This window comes from Apteryx rowi, unplaced genomic scaffold, assembly GCF_003343035.1.
Source record: "Apteryx rowi isolate R43461 unplaced genomic scaffold, aptRow1 scaffold_977, whole genome shotgun sequence".
NCBI classification, from domain to species: Eukaryota; Metazoa; Chordata; class Aves; order Apterygiformes; family Apterygidae; genus Apteryx; species Apteryx rowi.
Window position 1 is genome coordinate 11,292 of NW_020451290.1, and position 18,884 is coordinate 30,175.

General features: G+C 36.8%; 1 protein-coding gene across 1 annotated transcript in view; it reads left to right on the forward strand.

The window, feature by feature from the left end:
- The window catches only part of LOC112960565 (dynein heavy chain 5, axonemal-like), a 132,992-nt gene that overhangs the window by 8,253 nt on the left and 105,855 nt on the right, over window positions 1–18,884 (forward strand). Inside the window, exons 8-17 of the mRNA XM_026054961.1 lie at window positions 2,536–2,647; window positions 2,971–3,099; window positions 4,484–4,683; window positions 4,795–4,948; window positions 8,249–8,515; window positions 8,743–8,871; window positions 9,274–9,489; window positions 10,433–10,579; window positions 12,226–12,398; window positions 15,152–15,330. Coding sequence (XP_025910746.1) covers window positions 2,536–2,647; window positions 2,971–3,099; window positions 4,484–4,683; window positions 4,795–4,948; window positions 8,249–8,515; window positions 8,743–8,871; window positions 9,274–9,489; window positions 10,433–10,579; window positions 12,226–12,398; window positions 15,152–15,330 — 1,706 coding nt within the window. The remainder of the gene's footprint in view (window positions 1–2,535; window positions 2,648–2,970; window positions 3,100–4,483; window positions 4,684–4,794; window positions 4,949–8,248; window positions 8,516–8,742; window positions 8,872–9,273; window positions 9,490–10,432; window positions 10,580–12,225; window positions 12,399–15,151; window positions 15,331–18,884) is intronic.

Here is an 18,884-nt window from a genome sequence, read left to right on the forward strand (position 1 = left end):
GCCACAAGGGCACATTGCTGCCTCATGCTTAACTTGGTGTCCACAAGGACTCCCAGGTCCTTCTCCGCAGAGCTGCCTTCCAGCAGATCCACCCCCGGGCTGTACTGGTGCATGGGGTTATTCCTCCCTAGGTGCAGGACCCTGCACTTGCCTTTGTTGAACTTCATGAGGTTCCTCTCCGCCCAGCTCTCCAGCCTGAGTTCTATGAAGGCAAGTTCATACTCAATATAGAGTGTTCTCTTCTGCAGATCCTCTCTTCTGGAACAGCCAGTGTGTGTCTCTTTGCTTTACCAATAGTTCTCATTAGCTTTTGATTTTGGATTCACCAATTTGACCCAAGAGAGACTTCAATTACATTTTATTATCCTTCAAGAGTATGAAATCAAATCTGTATTCTTCATCTCAATCCAAATCCTTGAAAAGCGTAGGAGAGCTTTCCTGTGCTCAGGCTTTTTAGGCTTATGGTATTTTGAGCATGCCAGTCTTTTGGCAAGAGCCATTTTTGTACACAATGAAGGGGTGGGATGGAGATTTTCTTCCTTTTTTGGAAAAGCTGAGATAGTTGGCCTTTAATCATTACCTTGAAAAGAAGCTCATGGAATTTTATTTAGAATAATAGTAAAAATGAATGTATGTAAAAGATGTATAAATTTCTGCATTTGGACAATGTCTGTAAGTCTTGGTATTTCAACAGGAAATAGTATTTTGCACCATCATTTCTCTACAGTTAATAATTTTTTACAGGTTGCTAGAACTGTCCTTATGCTTCTGTTTCCTGAAACTCTAAAGGAAGCTAATGTGTGACTACAGTTTTTGAGTTGCATGTTTGTCTTTTTACTTCATGTGTGAACTTTTTTATTTTTTCCTCTCAAGTGTTGAGCTATGTTTGGAGCTGGGTGGCTATCAATAGGCAGTAAATATTTTTTGTAATAAAGGCTTAACCCAGTACTAGCCTTTCTTTGGCAGGCTTGCCAGTAAAACTGCATCAGGCTACTTTTGTTAATTCTAGAGAACTTGTATGGGGTGATACCCACAAAAATGACTAAGATACTATCTTGTGTTAGGAAAGGTGCAGGAAAAATGGATATCCAGTTAGTGTTTTAGCATAACTGTAAAAAAAATGCACAGTTCTTTAGTGTTTTGGGGTTTTTTTGCTGCCCCTTTTGAAATAATAATATAATAGAAAAGTTAGAATCACAAAAAAGAAGAATCACAAAGTTAAATGTAAGATGCAAATAAAGTCACTAAAGAGAGATAAAAAAAGAGAAATTTTTTTTAGAGAAAAGATATGTGGTAAGGAACATTATAGAATTTTGTAGTAACAACTAGAAGGATGTTTCCCTTTATGTTTTACTGTAATAAAATGTAAAGAGAATGTCCAGTAAATTTAAGGAGTAAATTTAAACCTGATTAATGGAATAGGTTTTTTTACATAGTACATAACACATAGAACTTGTTAGAAATTATTACTGAGCACCAGATAAAAAAAATTCTATTAAAAAATAGTAAGTTTCATTACCAGTCTAAAAAATCCAATTTTCAACATCCGACGTAAGACAAAATTTGTAAGAATGTTAGCTGTTGTGCCTTAGCATAGAAATAGCCAGAAACTGCCTGTTAAAGCTTCATGATGCACGAGAGAGTATAATATTCCATTCTGCAGTGCTTTTTTCTAGCACATTTGTTACTATCTATTGTTGGATTCAAGATGACAGACTACATAGATTGTTGCAGTACTATGACAATATACATATGTTTGTCTACCTCATGTACCAGCAAGAGGTGAAGAATTCACACATGTTCCAGTGTTGTGTGACAGATCTGCCTTATTTTGAACTGTGAATAATGGACAATTCCTATGAGGGAACTTTTCGTGATGGGTTGGTTTTATGCCATTTTTCCTTCCTGCCATTGAGCTGCACGAGAATTGCTGTCAGTCTTTGGTCCATACCTTTGGCAGATGAAAACTGACATAATTTATTAGAAGCAAGTGGAGCTATGACAATTCACAGTAGCTGAGATTATTCTTTTTCATTTTTTGTTCATCTTGAAATTGTGCATAAAGGAAGATTTTTCTTTAAATATCTTTCAACAAACTAGGGATGAAATAGGATTCTTCTGATTGAAACTGAAATATTTTTCTGCTGACAAAAAGGTCACTCATTTTGCTTGAAAAAATACATATTTAATTTGTTTCCTGCCTTACAAAATTGGTTGCATTTTCAGCTTTGTAATAAAATAATGATACTACAAAGGCTTAAGTTCAGACACGGGTTTGCATGTAAAGTTAACCTCATTGAGTTCAAACTGAAATAGAAACGAAACCATTCTAATGTGATTTTTACTATCTTCAGCACAGTTTCATGCTTGGTGTCTGATCAAAGAACCAGCTAGATTTTGTGTTAGTAGTTAGAAACTGGGTTTTCATTTACAGTCTACTGGTCAACTGGTTGAAAAGTGAGAATATATTGCACTATTAAATGGTGAACTGTGAGTATTTAGAATCTAATATTTCTTTTTTTTTGCTTTTTAAAGAATCCGTAAGTTACCTAAAGCACTGAAGGAATGGCAAGCTTTTCAAGACCTAAAAAAGAAAATTGACGACTTCACAGAGAGCTGTCCTTTGCTTGATATGATGGCAAACAAAGTATATTCAGCATAATAATTCACAGATAAGATTCACTTGAGAAACTGTATTTAAGATTATGTTGTAGGACTATAAGATGCTTCCCACAATTCTTTTTTTTATAGATCAAAGAAGTTTTGTTTATGGCAAAAAGTCAGTTATAAAAAAGTAAAACAAAAGACTTAATAATGTGATTAGAAGAATTATTAATGCTTTAAATGGAATGGAGATCAAGACTGTTCTGAATTTGTTTAACAGTTGCAGTAGAAAACTATGTGATCATTTCAGTCCTAAAAATAATATAGCTTTTAAAAATCTTCCCTAATTCCTATGGATTTTTCTAGGCAATGGAGTCACGACACTGGGAAAGAATTGCACAAGTAACTGGCCATCACTTTGATGTTCACTCTGAAAATTTCTCTTTGAAGAACATAATGGATGCCTCTTTATTAAAGTATAAAGAAGATATTGAGGTATGTGTACTTTTCTGTTTGCTTTTAATGATTGACTTGTGATCTGGGATTCTGCATTTTTGGAATCCTGTGTTTCTGGTCAGCTTTGTAATGTAAACAAATTTGGCTTTAGTTGGAGAATTTTTTTGAAGAATGGAGTCTGGTAGCTGATACTAGCAGTGATGGTTAGTTTATTTCATTTTATCCTGGAGAAGGATTAAATAGATAGCTGGTATTACATTAATCTTTCCATAGAAGGAATTCTGCTGTTTTAAGAGTAATGTGCTTTGTGCTTCTGTTTTAGAGTCTGCCTATTTATACTTTTTTCATCCCTTTAAATGCCTCACCAGAGGGGAAAAAATAGTTGATGTAAGTCTGATCTTGTTAACTGCTCAAAATCCTTAGTTTTTTTGGAACACAATAGAAATGGAGGATATAGGATTAAAGGAGAACAGGGTTCTTTTGTTTTTCAAAACAGACTCCTCTTATGAGAGCAGAGAGAGAAATAAGAAGGCTTGTATAATGCACACAGGGTACAAAGCGATTGCATTCTCCATTTGGGGGACAATTGTTATCTAGTAAGTATATTAGCTTTTTGCTATTAATACCTTTTGCAAGACCAAAATATAGCTAAAAATAAAGAAGAAAAAAAACAGAAAAAAACAGCAGTTTCTAATTTCAATAGTATTGTGAATCTGTTAGCTAGGTCTATGGTTCCTCAATAGCAGTGACCTGATTTATCTTGTTCCAACAAAGGAACACTTCTAAGACAAAACATGAAATCAAACCTCTGTTGTATACAATTTCCAGACAAATGTTTAAGGTTTGTGAAAGGTTCAACATGATTGTCTTGCATTCATGGTAAGACTTTAAACCTGTGATGGCATCCATTACACTCTTGAACGTGAATTTAGGATAGTCCAATCTGAGTATCTGCTTCGTTTCTCCCTGATGCAATAGGCAAATTTATGACAGTCCTGTCCTTGCTGTCCTCAAGAATCAGCAGAAGGCCATACTGCCCATCCTGGTTTTGATTAGTAATGTGTATTTTTCCTAATCCCCTCAGTGTGGCAGAGAATTTAGAGGTATATTTACCTTTGAATTCTGATACTTACCGTGAGGCAAATTCTGCCTCCAGTTTCACTGCGTCAGTGAATTTTCAAAAGTATAAAATGACTGTCAGTGAAGCTGGAGCATAGTCCTTAAAATAGTCCAGTTAAAAATAATGCTGTAACATAATCTAGTGTTGTAATATAATAATTTTGAGATGTTTCAGTATATATTTTTATTAGGTGCAAATCACACTGAAGTCTGGATCTGGCTGATGAGTTTTAATTGCCTTTATGAGTGTGTGTATGTGTATTAGCCTTAGAGGAATATCACTTAATAGTTTAATTTTACATAGGATATCTGCATTGGTGCTCTTAAAGAAAAGGATATTGAAGCAAAATTGAAGCATGTCATTAGTGAATGGAGTACTCAGGCTTTTACGTTTGGCCAATTCAAAACTCGAGGAGAACTCCTTCTAAAAGGGTCAGATATATTGGAGAAAATAGCTTTGGTGGAAGACAGCCTCATGATATTGGGCTCGCTCATGAGCAACAGGTACAAAAATTAATAAATACATATATTGTATAAATCTAATCAAAACCAATAGTAAAAAACATTCATGTTAGGGTTTGGGGKTTTTTTTCCCTTTAACTCATGTTCATGCAGGTATAACACACCATTTAAGTCCATTATACAGCTATGGGTCCAGAAGTTGACCAATACTGCAGAAATAATTGACAACTGGATTTCTGTACAAAACCTTTGGATTTATCTTGAAGCTGTTTTTGTTGGTGGAGACATTGCAAAACAACTGCCTCAGGTGTGTTGATTTATGATAGCAATATGTTAATAGCAATATGTTACATCAAGACATTAGCCACATCACAGAATTTACTTGCAAGTACGTCTAATGTTATTAAAGTTGTGGGCTGTGCACAGGCAGTTCAGAGGGAGTTTTGCCAAAATGAGGTCTGTCTGGTCAAACCACTTTAGGACTCATTGTAATTTTTATGTTTGTTGCAATACTAATCTGTGTGCCATGCTTATTGAATTGCCTAAAAAGAATGATTGACTGAGTATGAAGCAAGTCATGACCCTGCAGATCCATACAGCCTTAGCCCTTCAATTATTACAGGAAGGGGGAGATGTGGAGGGTCATGACAGGGTTAAGTTGGAGGAAAGTTGCACGCCATGGGAAAAGGGGAACTGGGGAAACTGTTACCAGCTCGGACAAGAAGGAGTCTCAACAGGAGCCTCAGACAAACATACCCAAGGACGCCGGTGCAGCTGGGAATGATACATCCTGAGAAACTACAGATAAACCAGCAAAAGCCAGTGGGAACCAAGGTTAAGAACAAGACAGCATTTCTCCAACAAAGAAGCAAACAGCAAAGTACAAGGCATGATCGCTGCGTGCGTGATCAGTGTGATGATTGGCTACCTGTGACATAATCTGCATAATAATTGGCTTAGCAAAGTGTATCTGTGAAATCGCTGAAGTAGCTAACTTTTTAGTATAAATATGTGTTAGAATAAACAATCAGGGTCTCGGGACGCAAACCCTCCTGAGTCYGTGTCATTAATCCGCCACAGTAAGTTATGTAATAATGCAATGACAAATTTCCTTTATGAATTCTATCCTTGATAGGATTCAGCATAAAGTCCAACAAAGCGATTCTGTGAGACTTGAGTAGCCACAGATATGGTAATGTGTGTGAACCATTATAACATCTTCAAAGGCCAGTTATGCCCTTCCATGATGGCAGTTGCAAAAGTTTTAAGGAATGATCTGACTTTCTGCAGGAGAGAAATAGCAGAACAACTGTCTTCTCTGTTACCTGTCTCCTAATGCCAGACTTTTATGTGTGTTTAATACAGCAGAATTTAGTACACTGCATACTGCATTTAGTTCACTGCACCGTACACTGCATCAACCAGTTCTATAATTTATCAAAACCAAGACTATTCTCAAATTATTAAATACAATTTTTTTCAGGCCACATGTTTTCTAATTAAAGGTTTACAGTTTCCAAAACTTACATTAATTTTTGTAATTTAAATAAAGCCTGCTTAACTATTATTTAAGATAATACATTTTTTAGTTCATGAGATGTATTTATATTGCTAATGTTTATCAGAGAGTCAATAAGCAGTTCTTGCAGATGAACAAATACCAGAGCGCAGCTGAAGCATTTGGTATATGCTAAAGCAGTTATCTTGTTAGGATGATACCTGAAGCAATAATCTGGAAAAAAGCAATGTGGTGACTGCCTTTAAAGAGAGAGGAGATGGAAGAGCTTGGTGGTGGAATAATCATAGACCAGTCAGTTTAATTGCAACTCCTGGATGCATACTGCAACAAATAATCAAGGAGCTTGTAAGCATCCAGAAGTTAACAAGGAAATGAGTAACAGTCAACATGGATTTGTCAGGAACAAAACATGTCAGACAAATCTAATTTATTTTTAGAATGGGCAACAAGCTTTGCGGATAGAGGAGAAACAGTAGTTCCCATATATTTTGATAGGCTTTTGACACTGTCTCTCAAGACGTTCTCATAATCTTATCAGGATATTAGTTTTAGATGAAACTAYCTGAGCAGTTGCAGATCTTGCTGGAAAATTAGAGCGCTTTACTGTTGTTTACTAAAATGTTTACTAAATTATCAAAAAGAAATAATGTATGTATTCATGAGGACACAAAGGTCCGTTCTGGGTTCTGTACTGTTCAGAATTTTTATTAATGATCCAGATGATGGAAATTGAGATGATTCTTATTGAATGTGAAGCTGGGAAGGACAGTGAGTAAGTTGGAGGAAAAGATCAGGCTTCAAAATGATCTTGCAAGGTTAGAGATATGACCTTAAAAATATGATGTAATACAAAATAGGCAAATGAAAAATATTACACAGAGGCAGAAATCATTAATTGTACAAGTACATGATAGGAAAAACTGGCTAAGGAGCAGCTCTTTAGAGGAGGAGCCAGGAGTTAAAAGGGATGTGAATGAGCCAGTCATGCTGGTATATAAAATGCAGACACAAAAGTGGAGTGTATCAAGAGAAGTAACCAATAACTTTTTTTTTTTTCATTGTACCCAATTTTGGCTGAAGAAACACACAGACAAATTTGAGAGAGTATGGAAGAGGGTGATAAGAATGAGGAGTGATCTGTGAAGCATGACACATAGGAAAAGACTCAACAAACTGGGCTTTTTTGGCTTAAAGGAGAGAAAAACTGAGGGGAAGACCTGTTAAGTTTTCACGTGTATGAAAGCAGTCCTCAACAGGAAGAGAGTAATATGTTCTCTCTGTCACTGAATATGGTGAGAAGTAATTGGCATACACACAAGAAAGATTTATATTAGATATTAGAACAGAGTTATGAGTAGCAAGGATTGCCTGGAGAGGCTTCTGAATTTCCGGTTTTGAGGGTCTTTAAACACAAGATGGACGGATGTTTGTCAAGAATGACATGGATACGATCCTATCTTGTGACGGGGAGATGGWCTTGGATGATCTCTTGAGATCTCTTCTAGTCCTCTGATTCTTTAAGGACCCCATTAACATTTCTTTTGTTGTATGGGAAGAAAGCTTTGAAAGTCAGTATATCCAGCTTAGAAAAATACTTCTTCAGTTCTTTCAATATTTGAAAATTTGTCTCCCTTCACTTAAAATACTTTATAAGTGACAGTTTCAGAGTATTTACACTGTTTTTGGTTGTCAGGTATTCCCACTAACAAGGTACTCCTCATAACCTGTGTGGAATAGCCATTACCTGACATTCAGTTTGTCACTATTAGGAAAACTATCATTTGTGAGAAAGCTGATGTTTGAGTTTTCTGATGTGTAGTGTGTTGGAATCCTTTTATACGGACAATTTTGGTGCCCACCATTAAGCAAAAGACATTACCAGAGCTGCCCCATTGGACTCTGTCTCTTACAATTGAACTTTGACCATTGTAATCATGTCTATAATATTCACACATTGCTCGAACAGAAGAAAATCTGCAAAAAAGACTTGAAAGACAAAGGGGATGTTAAATGGTACCTTGTCTTATGGAATTTTTTAATTTTTATAGTTTGATAAACATGAGCTAATGCATTTTTCATGTACTTCAGGAAGCCAGAAGATTTCAGAACATTGATAAATCATGGCAGAAAATTATGCAGAAAGCCCATGAGACATCAAATATCGTGCAGTGCTGTGTTGGAGATGAGACGCTGGCGCAGCTGTTACCCCATTTGCTGGAGCAACTAGAAATCTGTCAGAAATCACTAACTGGATATTTGGAAAAAAAACGGTTAATATTTCCGAGATTTTTTTTTGTATCTGACCCAGCTCTTCTGGAAATCCTTGGTCAAGCATCAGATTCCCACACTATTCAGGTACAAGTAATAAAGCAATATAATGTTCAATGTCAATACTGCTCAAGTGAAAACTGTAGAGGGTTTCCGGTTGAGTGGAAGAGGGTTTCCGGTTGAGAAGTTGAGTGAACTTCTTTCACTTGTGGAAAGATCTATAGAATTTTCTAATGCAGGATTTAAAGGCAGACTAAGAATGACATATCAGGTCAGCTTATGGAGCTTATTTTATTTTTCTGATTTTATTGTAGGCACATTTATTAAGTTTGTTTGACAATGTTAACCGAGTGAGATTTCATGAAAAGAACTACGACCAGATTTTATTGTTTGAATCTCAAGAAGGAGAACAGGTCAATATTATTGAACCGGTTTTAGCTCAGGTAAAGAAAGTGTATTACACTTTTTCATGACCTCATTTAAAGCAGATTTTTGTTGTAGAGACTGACTGTTGCCTTATGCTATTATTTGAGTAGCTGAGTGAAAGCCTTCAGATGTGAACAGCAAGAGCAAACTGCAGAAAGGATGGAACACTTGTGTAATTATGTAATGATTACTTTAGCTGTTTTTTCAGCAGTACTGATGTGAAGTGCCAAATCCATCATGTACCTCTAGAAGGCCAGTTGAGCACAAGAAGAAGAAGAATCTTTTAAAGATTAGAGAATAACGAAGAGGGAAATGGGAGCACCAAGACTAAGGACTGGAAAAAGAAGTCACATAGGGCTTTTGTCCTTGTGAATTGTTCATAAACTAATTGTTTAAAAGTGCTTTCCTGTTTATTTCAGGGAAATGTGGAACTCTGGTTAGGTCAGTTGCTTAATGGAATTAGGAGAACAATCCACACCATCATTAGACAGGCATCTATAGCCATTAGCGACTCAGGATTTAAGCTGTATGACTTTCAGGCAATGTTTCCTGCACAAATAGGACTTCTGGGAATTCAAATGATCTGGACCAGAGATGCAGAGAATGCACTGAACAGTACCAAAACAGACAAAAAGGTAGCACTTAATGAATCTTTGGGGATTAATTAAAAGCATTGTTTAGATCAGTGCATAATGTGAAAAGCTAATAGTAATGTGTAGGAAAAAGCACAAAATGTTAATGAAGTAACCAGAATGACAGACTAACAGGAAAACAGAATGATAAAAAGTCCTAAGAGGTCACACCTCCCTTCCCACCTCCTACCATGAGCTTTTAAATGGTTCCTTATCCCATGTTTTTTCCCTATGTTCTGTCAGCACAGCCATCTTGGGAAGGGACAAGCTGTCAGTCTGGGAATATAGGTAATCTCTTCCTATTACTTTGCCAAAATGAGATTTGGAAAAAATTAGGAGGCCCCTATATTTGGGGAAGTAAATGTGCTTCGTGGGTGTTGGTCTACTGTAACAGGTCCTGTGTACCAGGAAAGTCACTGACAGAGGCTGATGCTGTTTACCTAAGTCGATATTGTTTTCCATGGAATCTTGGAATAGAAACTGGTCCACAAAGGAAATGATTATTTCAGGCATTGATATTTAAAATTACAGTAGACTTTCTTCCCCCTTTGGTTGAGGGATGAGATAGATCCTTAGGTTCATGTTCCCCCTAAAGAGATGATACTGGTTGGGCTGATGTGCACTACCCAAAAGCAAAGGTTGCTGGTTCTGAAAATATACAGGGATGCCATCAGCTAAAGATATAATGTACAGTATAAGGAACAGCAGTCCTCCAATAAAATCTTCTCATGTGACCTGTTCACCTAGGTGTAACCTTATTGTTACAGAATGCATGTAGTGGGGGCAGTCTGCAGATTGCAGTCAAGGCCTCCAGACCTAATAAATACAAAGCAAACTGTCAGTGTCCTGGGTCCATATATTTGCAAAAGTTTTTTGTTTTTTATTCTAAACACTGGAAGAACAAAGGTGTTTGTATTAATATGACTGTTCTTGCTATGTGGAAAAGGTAATGCACACAACAAATCAGAAGTTTGGGGGACTTTTAAATGATTTGATTGACATGACAACACACAATCTGACAAGAATGGAGCGCACAAAATATGAAGCTTTAATCACTATTCATGTACACCAGAAGGATATCTTTGATGATTTGGTAAGTTTTTGAAAATCTTTAAGAAACTTCCTACATGGAAGTTTTTGTACATATAAAATAATTTATAAACAAATCTTACAATGTGGTTCTCTTTGAGTAGCTTTGACATTAGTACTGTTTTATAGTGTATCTGTTATATTAAGTTTGATTTCATATAGGTGTCATGCAGAAATAAGGGTGAACTGTATATTGTTGATACTCAACATGCACAAATTCCTTGTGAGCAAAAGGGTTTAACATTTTAAATAAAATATTCTCTCTAACTGAGAGTTTAATACATTATTATAATTGAAATGTAAAAGGAAAAAAAGTTCCTTTAGTATTGCTATCAGCCTTATAATTTCCAGCATGACCTCTGTGTTGATTTAAGGTAATAGTTGTTGAAAGATTTAAGTGGTGAGGCTCCATATGTTTGAAAGGGCAACAACGGTAACCATATGGATATTTTTAAATTGACTTTTTGTAATTGATTTCATCAGGCTTCTTTTAGATAAGTATTTTGAATACATGAAACTATAATTAGAAAAATGGAAGTAAAATAACTTTTAAAAAATTTTGAATCATGCAAAAGTCAGTAATTCAATACAGTATTGTTTAATTTATGCATATATGTTAGAAAGATAAATATTAAATGCCTGTGTAAAGAAAGATAGAAAATAACAAAGAGAAATACTGAAAGTTAGGAAGAAAACTGCCAGCTTCTAAGTTAAGCATGGGGCTATATCCTCTGCCCATAATTTTTAATGCATTTTCATAATTATTTTCTGAGTTGGACATTTCAACATCAATTCATTTAATGTCATATTACTGTAAAATTAAATCACAGAAGCAAATTGGTTAATTTTAAAGGCCCTTATGTGAAAAATCAGGGACAAGTCCAAAACTGGGGACTCAATTGGTACATCTAGTATTACTCCCTTTTCTGAAAGCATTCTTTCACCAGCTGAACATGTCTTTTTATGATTGAGAACAGGTACAGAGAAGTGGGTGAGAACCAGCAAAGACCTGAATAGGTTCGTATGGTGAGGAGATTTTTGGCAGAGATCAGGCAAGCAGAGAACACATGGCACAAATGTACCTCTCCTTCAGCTTAAATAGACCATGTCTGCAATGCCAAAAAGCAGGATTACGTGCTGGTGGATTTGAGATCATGTGTGTCAAAAATCAGGAATCGAGGTGTATTAATCTACCACAAATATGAACATCTGTGTGGCAACTCCAACTGAAAAATACATGCAAAATAAACAAAAATATAGACATGTATACAATAAATTTGAGCTTTGCCCACTATTTAATATTTCTGTGAATAATGGCATCAGATACTATGCTGTGTAACCAATATTAATAGTTTGGTTTTTTTTACGGAGCTTTCCATCATTGTTCTTCAGTGTTTCTGTAATACACAATTCACAATCTCTGTACACAGTTTGGAGGAAAATCAAGTGATTTTCACAACAGGATCAGAGCATAACATAAATCCCAAAAGAGAATTCTGTGTGTCTTGATTCCTGCCTGATTCTGTGCTCATTCTTCTAGCTCTCGCTATTTGAATTATGCATATTAGCCATTTCTTCTGTATGGAGAACAGAAGATGGATTGCTATACTGTTTCTTTTCTGTATTAATGATTTTTCTCTTCCATTATAGGTCCGTATGAACATTAAATCTCTATCTGATTTTGAATGGCAAAAACAGTCTCGATTTTACTTTCTTGAAGACCTGGACAAATGCATTATCCAAATTACTGATGTAGAGTTCACCTACTGCAATGAATACTTAGGGTGTACAGACAGACTTGTTATAACTCCTTTAACTGACAGGTAATCGTAAAAGGATTGCAATATATATCACTGGGGCTAAGGCTTAATTCCATTAAGTTTCATGAGAGTCAGAATTCTTTGATATGTACTCTATAGTGTTGCAGTATCGATGCTGAACAGCAGAAGCTAGTGCTTATGTATTCAGGTAGGGAAAACAGGCACCTGTAAGAGGGGCCCTGACTTGTCTTTGAGTGTTTGTAACAGATGTGCTGTGGCAGACATTAAAAAACTTGTGCTCAGGGTAAATATAGTTGAATGCTATACACTTCACCAGCCTAAACAGAGTGGATCTGCAGAACAGTATGCTGCTACATTCAGTAAACTGATGGTTGCATCTGAATTTGGAATTATGGCAAATGAAAACATCTGAAGTCACCTTAGAGGAAAAAGCAGTCAGTCAGGTCATAGCATCAAATAACTAGTATAAATATGGTTTAAACCAAGGCCTATGGAGAATTACAGGACTGCAAACAGAAACACAAGCTCTGTGAGCAAAATAGGAGAACTTTCTACTGCTGGAGAGTTGTACAGCACACTGCAAACTGTATTGGATGGATATTTTTCTGAAGTACTTGAATAGTGCTTTACCTAAGCAAAAGGTAGATGAATTTGTTGTGCCAGAGCTTGTTGTTTTAAATGTGGATAGAGGTAGTGTCAAAATACTGTGCATCCTCAGACATATGTTGTGTGAAGAATGGCTGCAGGCTATTGAATTAATGTTGGAATTGTCTTTGCAGTCTCTGTACTACTAGATTTTATTTAATAGTGAAATTTCAGAATTTTGCAACTTACTGAACCAATATTTTTGCCCAGTGAGCTATTTAGAGAGCCAAATCTCTTTGCTTGGCTACCTACATAGAAGTGTGGCTTTTAGTATATAACATACACATGCCAAATTCTACATTAGGTACCCAGAATTTTTGTGCTATATAGAGATCTGTTTGCAGCAGTAAGCATGCAGGTGGTTAGTGGGCACTGCATCACTACTATGCAGACAATTTTTTTGCCCAATAAGAGTGGCAGTATCAAGAAAACACTGTCATTCAAAATTTGTTCAGAGAATCAAAATCCATTCTAATTGGCTAGGGATTGTTCCAGGTGCTATGTCACAGAGACTGAAAACTATCACACAATGACATCACTGAAGAAAATGAGTCTTCTGAATGAGTTTAAACAAAACAAAAAGAACAGCAGTATTTGTCTTTGGGCAAACCTAGAAGAGCCAAACAAGAGGTGCATGATTGGTGGCTATCCACTGCCATATACAGAAAGAGCATTTGTGGAACTCCATGAAGCAAGGATGTTTTCTAGTGTTGGCATAGGGAACTTATATCTATAAGTAATGTTGCATAATAACAGAATTTATTACACATAGTGGGCTTTTTCCATTTCAATATTTGCCAAATGGACTTGTATTATCTCCTGACAATTTTCAGGAAATAACATCTGTGCTTTTCATTAATCAACTTGAAGTCAAGTGCTGTTTGTCTAATGATTCTGTGTGCAGAAAGATTCCTGAAGCACAGGATAAATACACACCGGCTGTACTACAATACATTAACATAATGGGGCTGATACTGAGTGCTCCTAAACATCGTGTGAGACACAAAATTGTTTTCTTGAACATTAAATTTCTGCAATATACTAAACCTGATGCAGACCATGTCATGGCAGTTAAAAAAAATTAAAACAGGTGTTGTTTTCCTTCTTGGGACTTGCATCATGTATACAGTTTGTCCTTACCTGAGTTTCAGTAGCAGAATTGTTAGAAACATTATTTTTTTGTAGTTAACTGAGTGCCTATTAACTGGTTACTGAGTATTGAAGTGATAAAACATTATTACTGCTATTATGTTAAAATGAGTACTGTATTATTTCATAGGAAATGATACTAGCTGGTATCATCTGTTCCTTTTTCAGTGCTGATTTCCTCCCCTTGCCAGATATATCATAAAGCCATCGAGGATCATAGTGTTAAAAGACTTGGACATGGCCTTACTGAGATTTTGGACGGTTGTGGGTTGGAACAGCTCTCTTCCTACAACCTTCATTAGTCTCCACTCTCTCTGGGGAGGCTGAGACTCAACCCTGGGGATGTTAATTCAGGGTGGTGGCTGAAGCACAAGATGACCATAGGAATTCTGGATCCCTCCTCTTTTTTCTCCATTGCTCATTACAACCTTCTCTCTCATCCATTTTCCTCCTGGAACTCAAACACCTCACATGTCTGGCAGTATTGCTCATTTGGCATGCTGGTAGGGAAAGGGCAAGGACAAGAGCTGCTTCTAGCCTCCATACCTTCCTACTGCCAGATCAATCAGAGAGGCCATCTTGTGTACTCTGGGGAGAGAGTTGGTTGTTGGGCAAAAAGGCAGAAACAAAGCAGGTCTAGGTGGTGCAGAATGAGGCTGAGTCATAGAAGTAGGGCATAGGATTAGGGTGAGAATACCACAATACTCTTGTATTGTGATTTTGCTATTATTTACCATTTTGAATTGCTTTGGACTTTTCCTGGGTTGTTGCAGTCATCATTGTGCTATATACATGCTTGTCTGCTGATGGAGTAAAGCTGGTATCTGCTAACCCAGCTTCACAACATGCAAAGGCAGTGACTGAGGGCTTACCACAAGGAAACGCACTCATTTCTGGTCCTCTCCTCAGCTTTTTATAATACGGCTCCTGTGGTTACATGAATGGACTTCAACTAATTAACAGTGGAAGGAGATTAACAGAGCTTTCTGTTCCGTCTCTAGGTGTTATATCACTCTGGCACAGGCCCTGGGCATGAGTATGGGTGGTGCACCAGCAGGACCTGCAGGGACAGGGAAAACAGAGACAACTAAAGACATGGGCAAATGCCTGGGAAAGTATGTTGTTGTTTTCAATTGTTCAGACCAAATGGACTACAGAGGATTGGGCCGTATCTATAAAGGTAAGAAATGATTTGGTTTGTTCATTTTAGAGTCACAAGTTTTTGTCTCGTCACTAGTGAGTTAGCACATGATTTACCAGTGTATGTTTGTTTCTCTCTTTTCTCTTTGAAGTAGAGTCAGTTCTGGTGGTTGGAAGGTACTCAGCCCAAAGCAGAATGATTTTTGTGTTCTACTTAATCTCTACTTTTCCATTTTTTTCCTTTTTTACCTTTACCTTTCTTTTCTGTGGCATCTCCTCTTCCCTCCCCCATTCCAGTTCTGTTTTATCCCCTCCTTCCAACACCTACCTTCCTCTTTTCCTCTGCATGCCACATTTTCTTTTCACACTCATCTTGTCTTTAAATACTTCATTCCATCTGCCATCTTCTGCCTTTTCTTCTCCATTTCCTCTTATTTCCAGCTGCTCACCAGGTTTTCCTGTTATTTAATTGTTCCTCTTTTCTTTTTCTTCCTGCATGCTTTCCAGTCTTTTTTATGTCCTTGGAGGGTGTTTCCTATTTTTGTGTCAAGTAAGACAAATGAATCCAGAGCTCAATGATTTTGTATAAAAGAGGGAAAAATACCAAATGATGTACTGTCTTATTTCAAACTGTAGAACTTTTTTGAAACACGGAAAATGAGATATTGGTCAAACTCTGATAACTTTTTGTGATACACAGAGCTGTGAAGTCAGTTCTGCAAGCAGACATGATGATTAGATACCTGTGGACTTCATTATGTTTCTTTTTGCTTTTACAGCGAATATGTTGGTTATGTGCACTGGTAGACAATAGAATGCCACTATTTTCTGAAGGTTAAAATATAGCAATTCCTGAAGGTTAAAACTTAACCTGGAGATCATTCCTGTTTTTAATTAAGCAGCCAGGAACACTGGCTAAGATTTTAATAGAAATAACTTTTGCAGCTACTTTTGTCTTTGACTTTTTATTTAAAAGCTTAGTGAAAGATTAAGAGTATCCAATTAAGCTTTTCAAACAGAGATAGAAAGCCTGAAAGTTATGCAGGTGTGGATTAGAAGGATTTTATATTTTAAAAGATTTTCCATCTTTTCTCTCTTAACTCCTCTGTAATCTTACTCGGTCTATATGTGGCTGAGTTAGGTCAAGAAGACCAATAGTATGTATTTGGAAAGAACTGAATTAAAAGCAGTGCTTATATTGATTTCACTGGACTACCTTTCTTCCTCCTAATCCTTTTGTTCTTTTGTAGACACTTTTGAGGCCTCATTGACTTGTTAATTATCTTTAATGGCCATATCAAAAAGACAAAAGATGGAAAGGAGTAGAACAGAGAAGGAAGAAAAAAAGAAAAAAAACCCCCACATTTATAATGTTTTTCCAGTCATGGCTCTGAAGTTTATGGGAGTCTGTGAATTCTGCAGAAGGCCCTGCTTCTCACTCATTGAACACCCAAAAGAGTAACACCATTTATAAGAACATGAACACAAATAAGATACAAACATTTCCATGCTTGCATTGTTTACCTCAGCCAGGTACCATCACCCATTTCTCTGAACTGTGAGCCATGACAGAAATTTGAGCTTTAAAAAGGCACTCATATCTCTTAGTTTATCTATTTATAGTTATTCATTTTGATGGGGAAGACATGCCTTTGCCTGTTACCTTCCCTTCCACTGAGGATTTCACAGTTGGAGTTGTAGTAAAGGGCCAGCTTGGAGCAGGCAGGACAGCTGAAGAAGACAGTAAAGTAGACACTGCTACAGAAAGAGAGGATAAAATGCTACCTGCCAAAGCAACCCTATCATTTCCATACCATGAATTTGAGGAAGAGCAGCTCTTATTTGGAAGTAGCAGATGGCAGAGCTAGCAGCCATCCTTAGCTCTTTTGAGAGTTCCTTTCCCAGTCCTGAACTGATCCCACATGAAGAGTTCTAGTTAAAGTTCTGCTATGCCACAAGAACAGAGACTTTGATCACAGTCTTCATTTAAAGTGTTAGGTGGTCTTTCAGCTAATCTTTTAGCTTTAGCTTTGGTCTTTATAGCTGAATGCAGGCATTCACCACCTTGGAGAAGGCTGAATCTGGCTCAAAGCTCCTATGAACAGTGAGAGCAGAAGACAGGTTTCACAGTATCCCACTAAAACACACTGCAATGTGGGTTAAAGTTTCCTAGAAGCTGATCACTATTATGCAGAATATATTCCATTATTGTAGTCTTTACCTGAGGTAAATACTGTATCTATCACCAAGGGCAGATATCACCTGTTAAGAGAAAACAGTCAAGCTATGGAAAGCTCCTCTTATGTCTCGTTTTATATAATATCAAATAAACTCAGTAACAGTTCTGAGCTAGAAACTGAACTAGATGTGTGTGTGTGAACACCTTTGGTCAAGGTCACAAGTTTCTCAAAGTGCCTCTTGTAGCTGCCAGATCTCTGGGACAACTTTTAGCTGGGTGTCTTTTATTGTGCATGAGGACTTGAAAGTACAGTTACATACAGCTTTTTGTTTTCCAAACAAAATTATGGATAATTTACCAATTATATCCAATTATGGATAATAAACACAAAAGTTGGCAGGGACCATTTTGCTGTATGAATAAGCATTAGCATACTTGTAACCCCAAGTGCAGTCATCCAGTGGGTGTCCACCGTGCATGCAGTCATCAATCAGGAGGGGAAATGCCAACCTCCATTTCTGCTTGGAGTGGATTTGTCTTTGATCTAACAGAGCTGTTTTCTTTTTCCTCTATGCTTCTTGTTAGAGTGTTTGTATCTTTTTGTGTTAGCACCTTTTTTCCTGCCTCCTTGATGATTTCACTTCTCTGCATTAAACTGTTACTGATTCACGTCAACTCTGCAATCTCACCCATATATCCTTTCTTTGTTTCTGCTTTCTTATCTTGAGCAGTTTAGTACCTTATATCCTCTCTCACTTCAGGTTAAGGTAACAGTAATATCTGCAGCTTGTCATTGGCTTCTTTTAGTAAAACTAGGCACAATTTCTGTGTCTAAGAACATCAGCTCAGTTTTAGGGCTGAACTTCCCTTGTCTCTGTTTCTCTATAAGTTGATCATTTTTGATGTAGTATTGTAATCATATGTAACAAAAGCTAAGTAATGCTGTGTGAGATGTCCTTGTTATCTGGTTGGCTCACTTAATGGCATGCTGATGTTTGATATGAGTTAGAAAAGACACCAACAGAATTCAACAAATTGAATGGTCAGATGACCACAATGCCTGTGACTGCTTACTGAGAATTTGCTACTGGGATGTTGGCTTGCTTCTCTGTGAATTTCTCTGGGAAGGAAATAACAGATCCAGTTGCACAGAGCCTGAATAGAATGATTTTTTTTCAGCATTCATCAGACTGTTTTGTGTTTGGAAGGAGAAGCAAGATGCAGTTCCTAAATGAGTTGGTGCTTTCATTTGTGAAGCATATCAGTTGCTTTGGGCTTCTTTTTGTAACTTTCACTACTTGGGAAGGGCCTGGCTTGGAATTACAGGTTTTATGTTGAAACCTCTTTAAGATATCTGGTATTTCTTGAAGAGTGGATGTATTGAATTCTGGGAAGGAAATGAGCTGGAGGTCTAG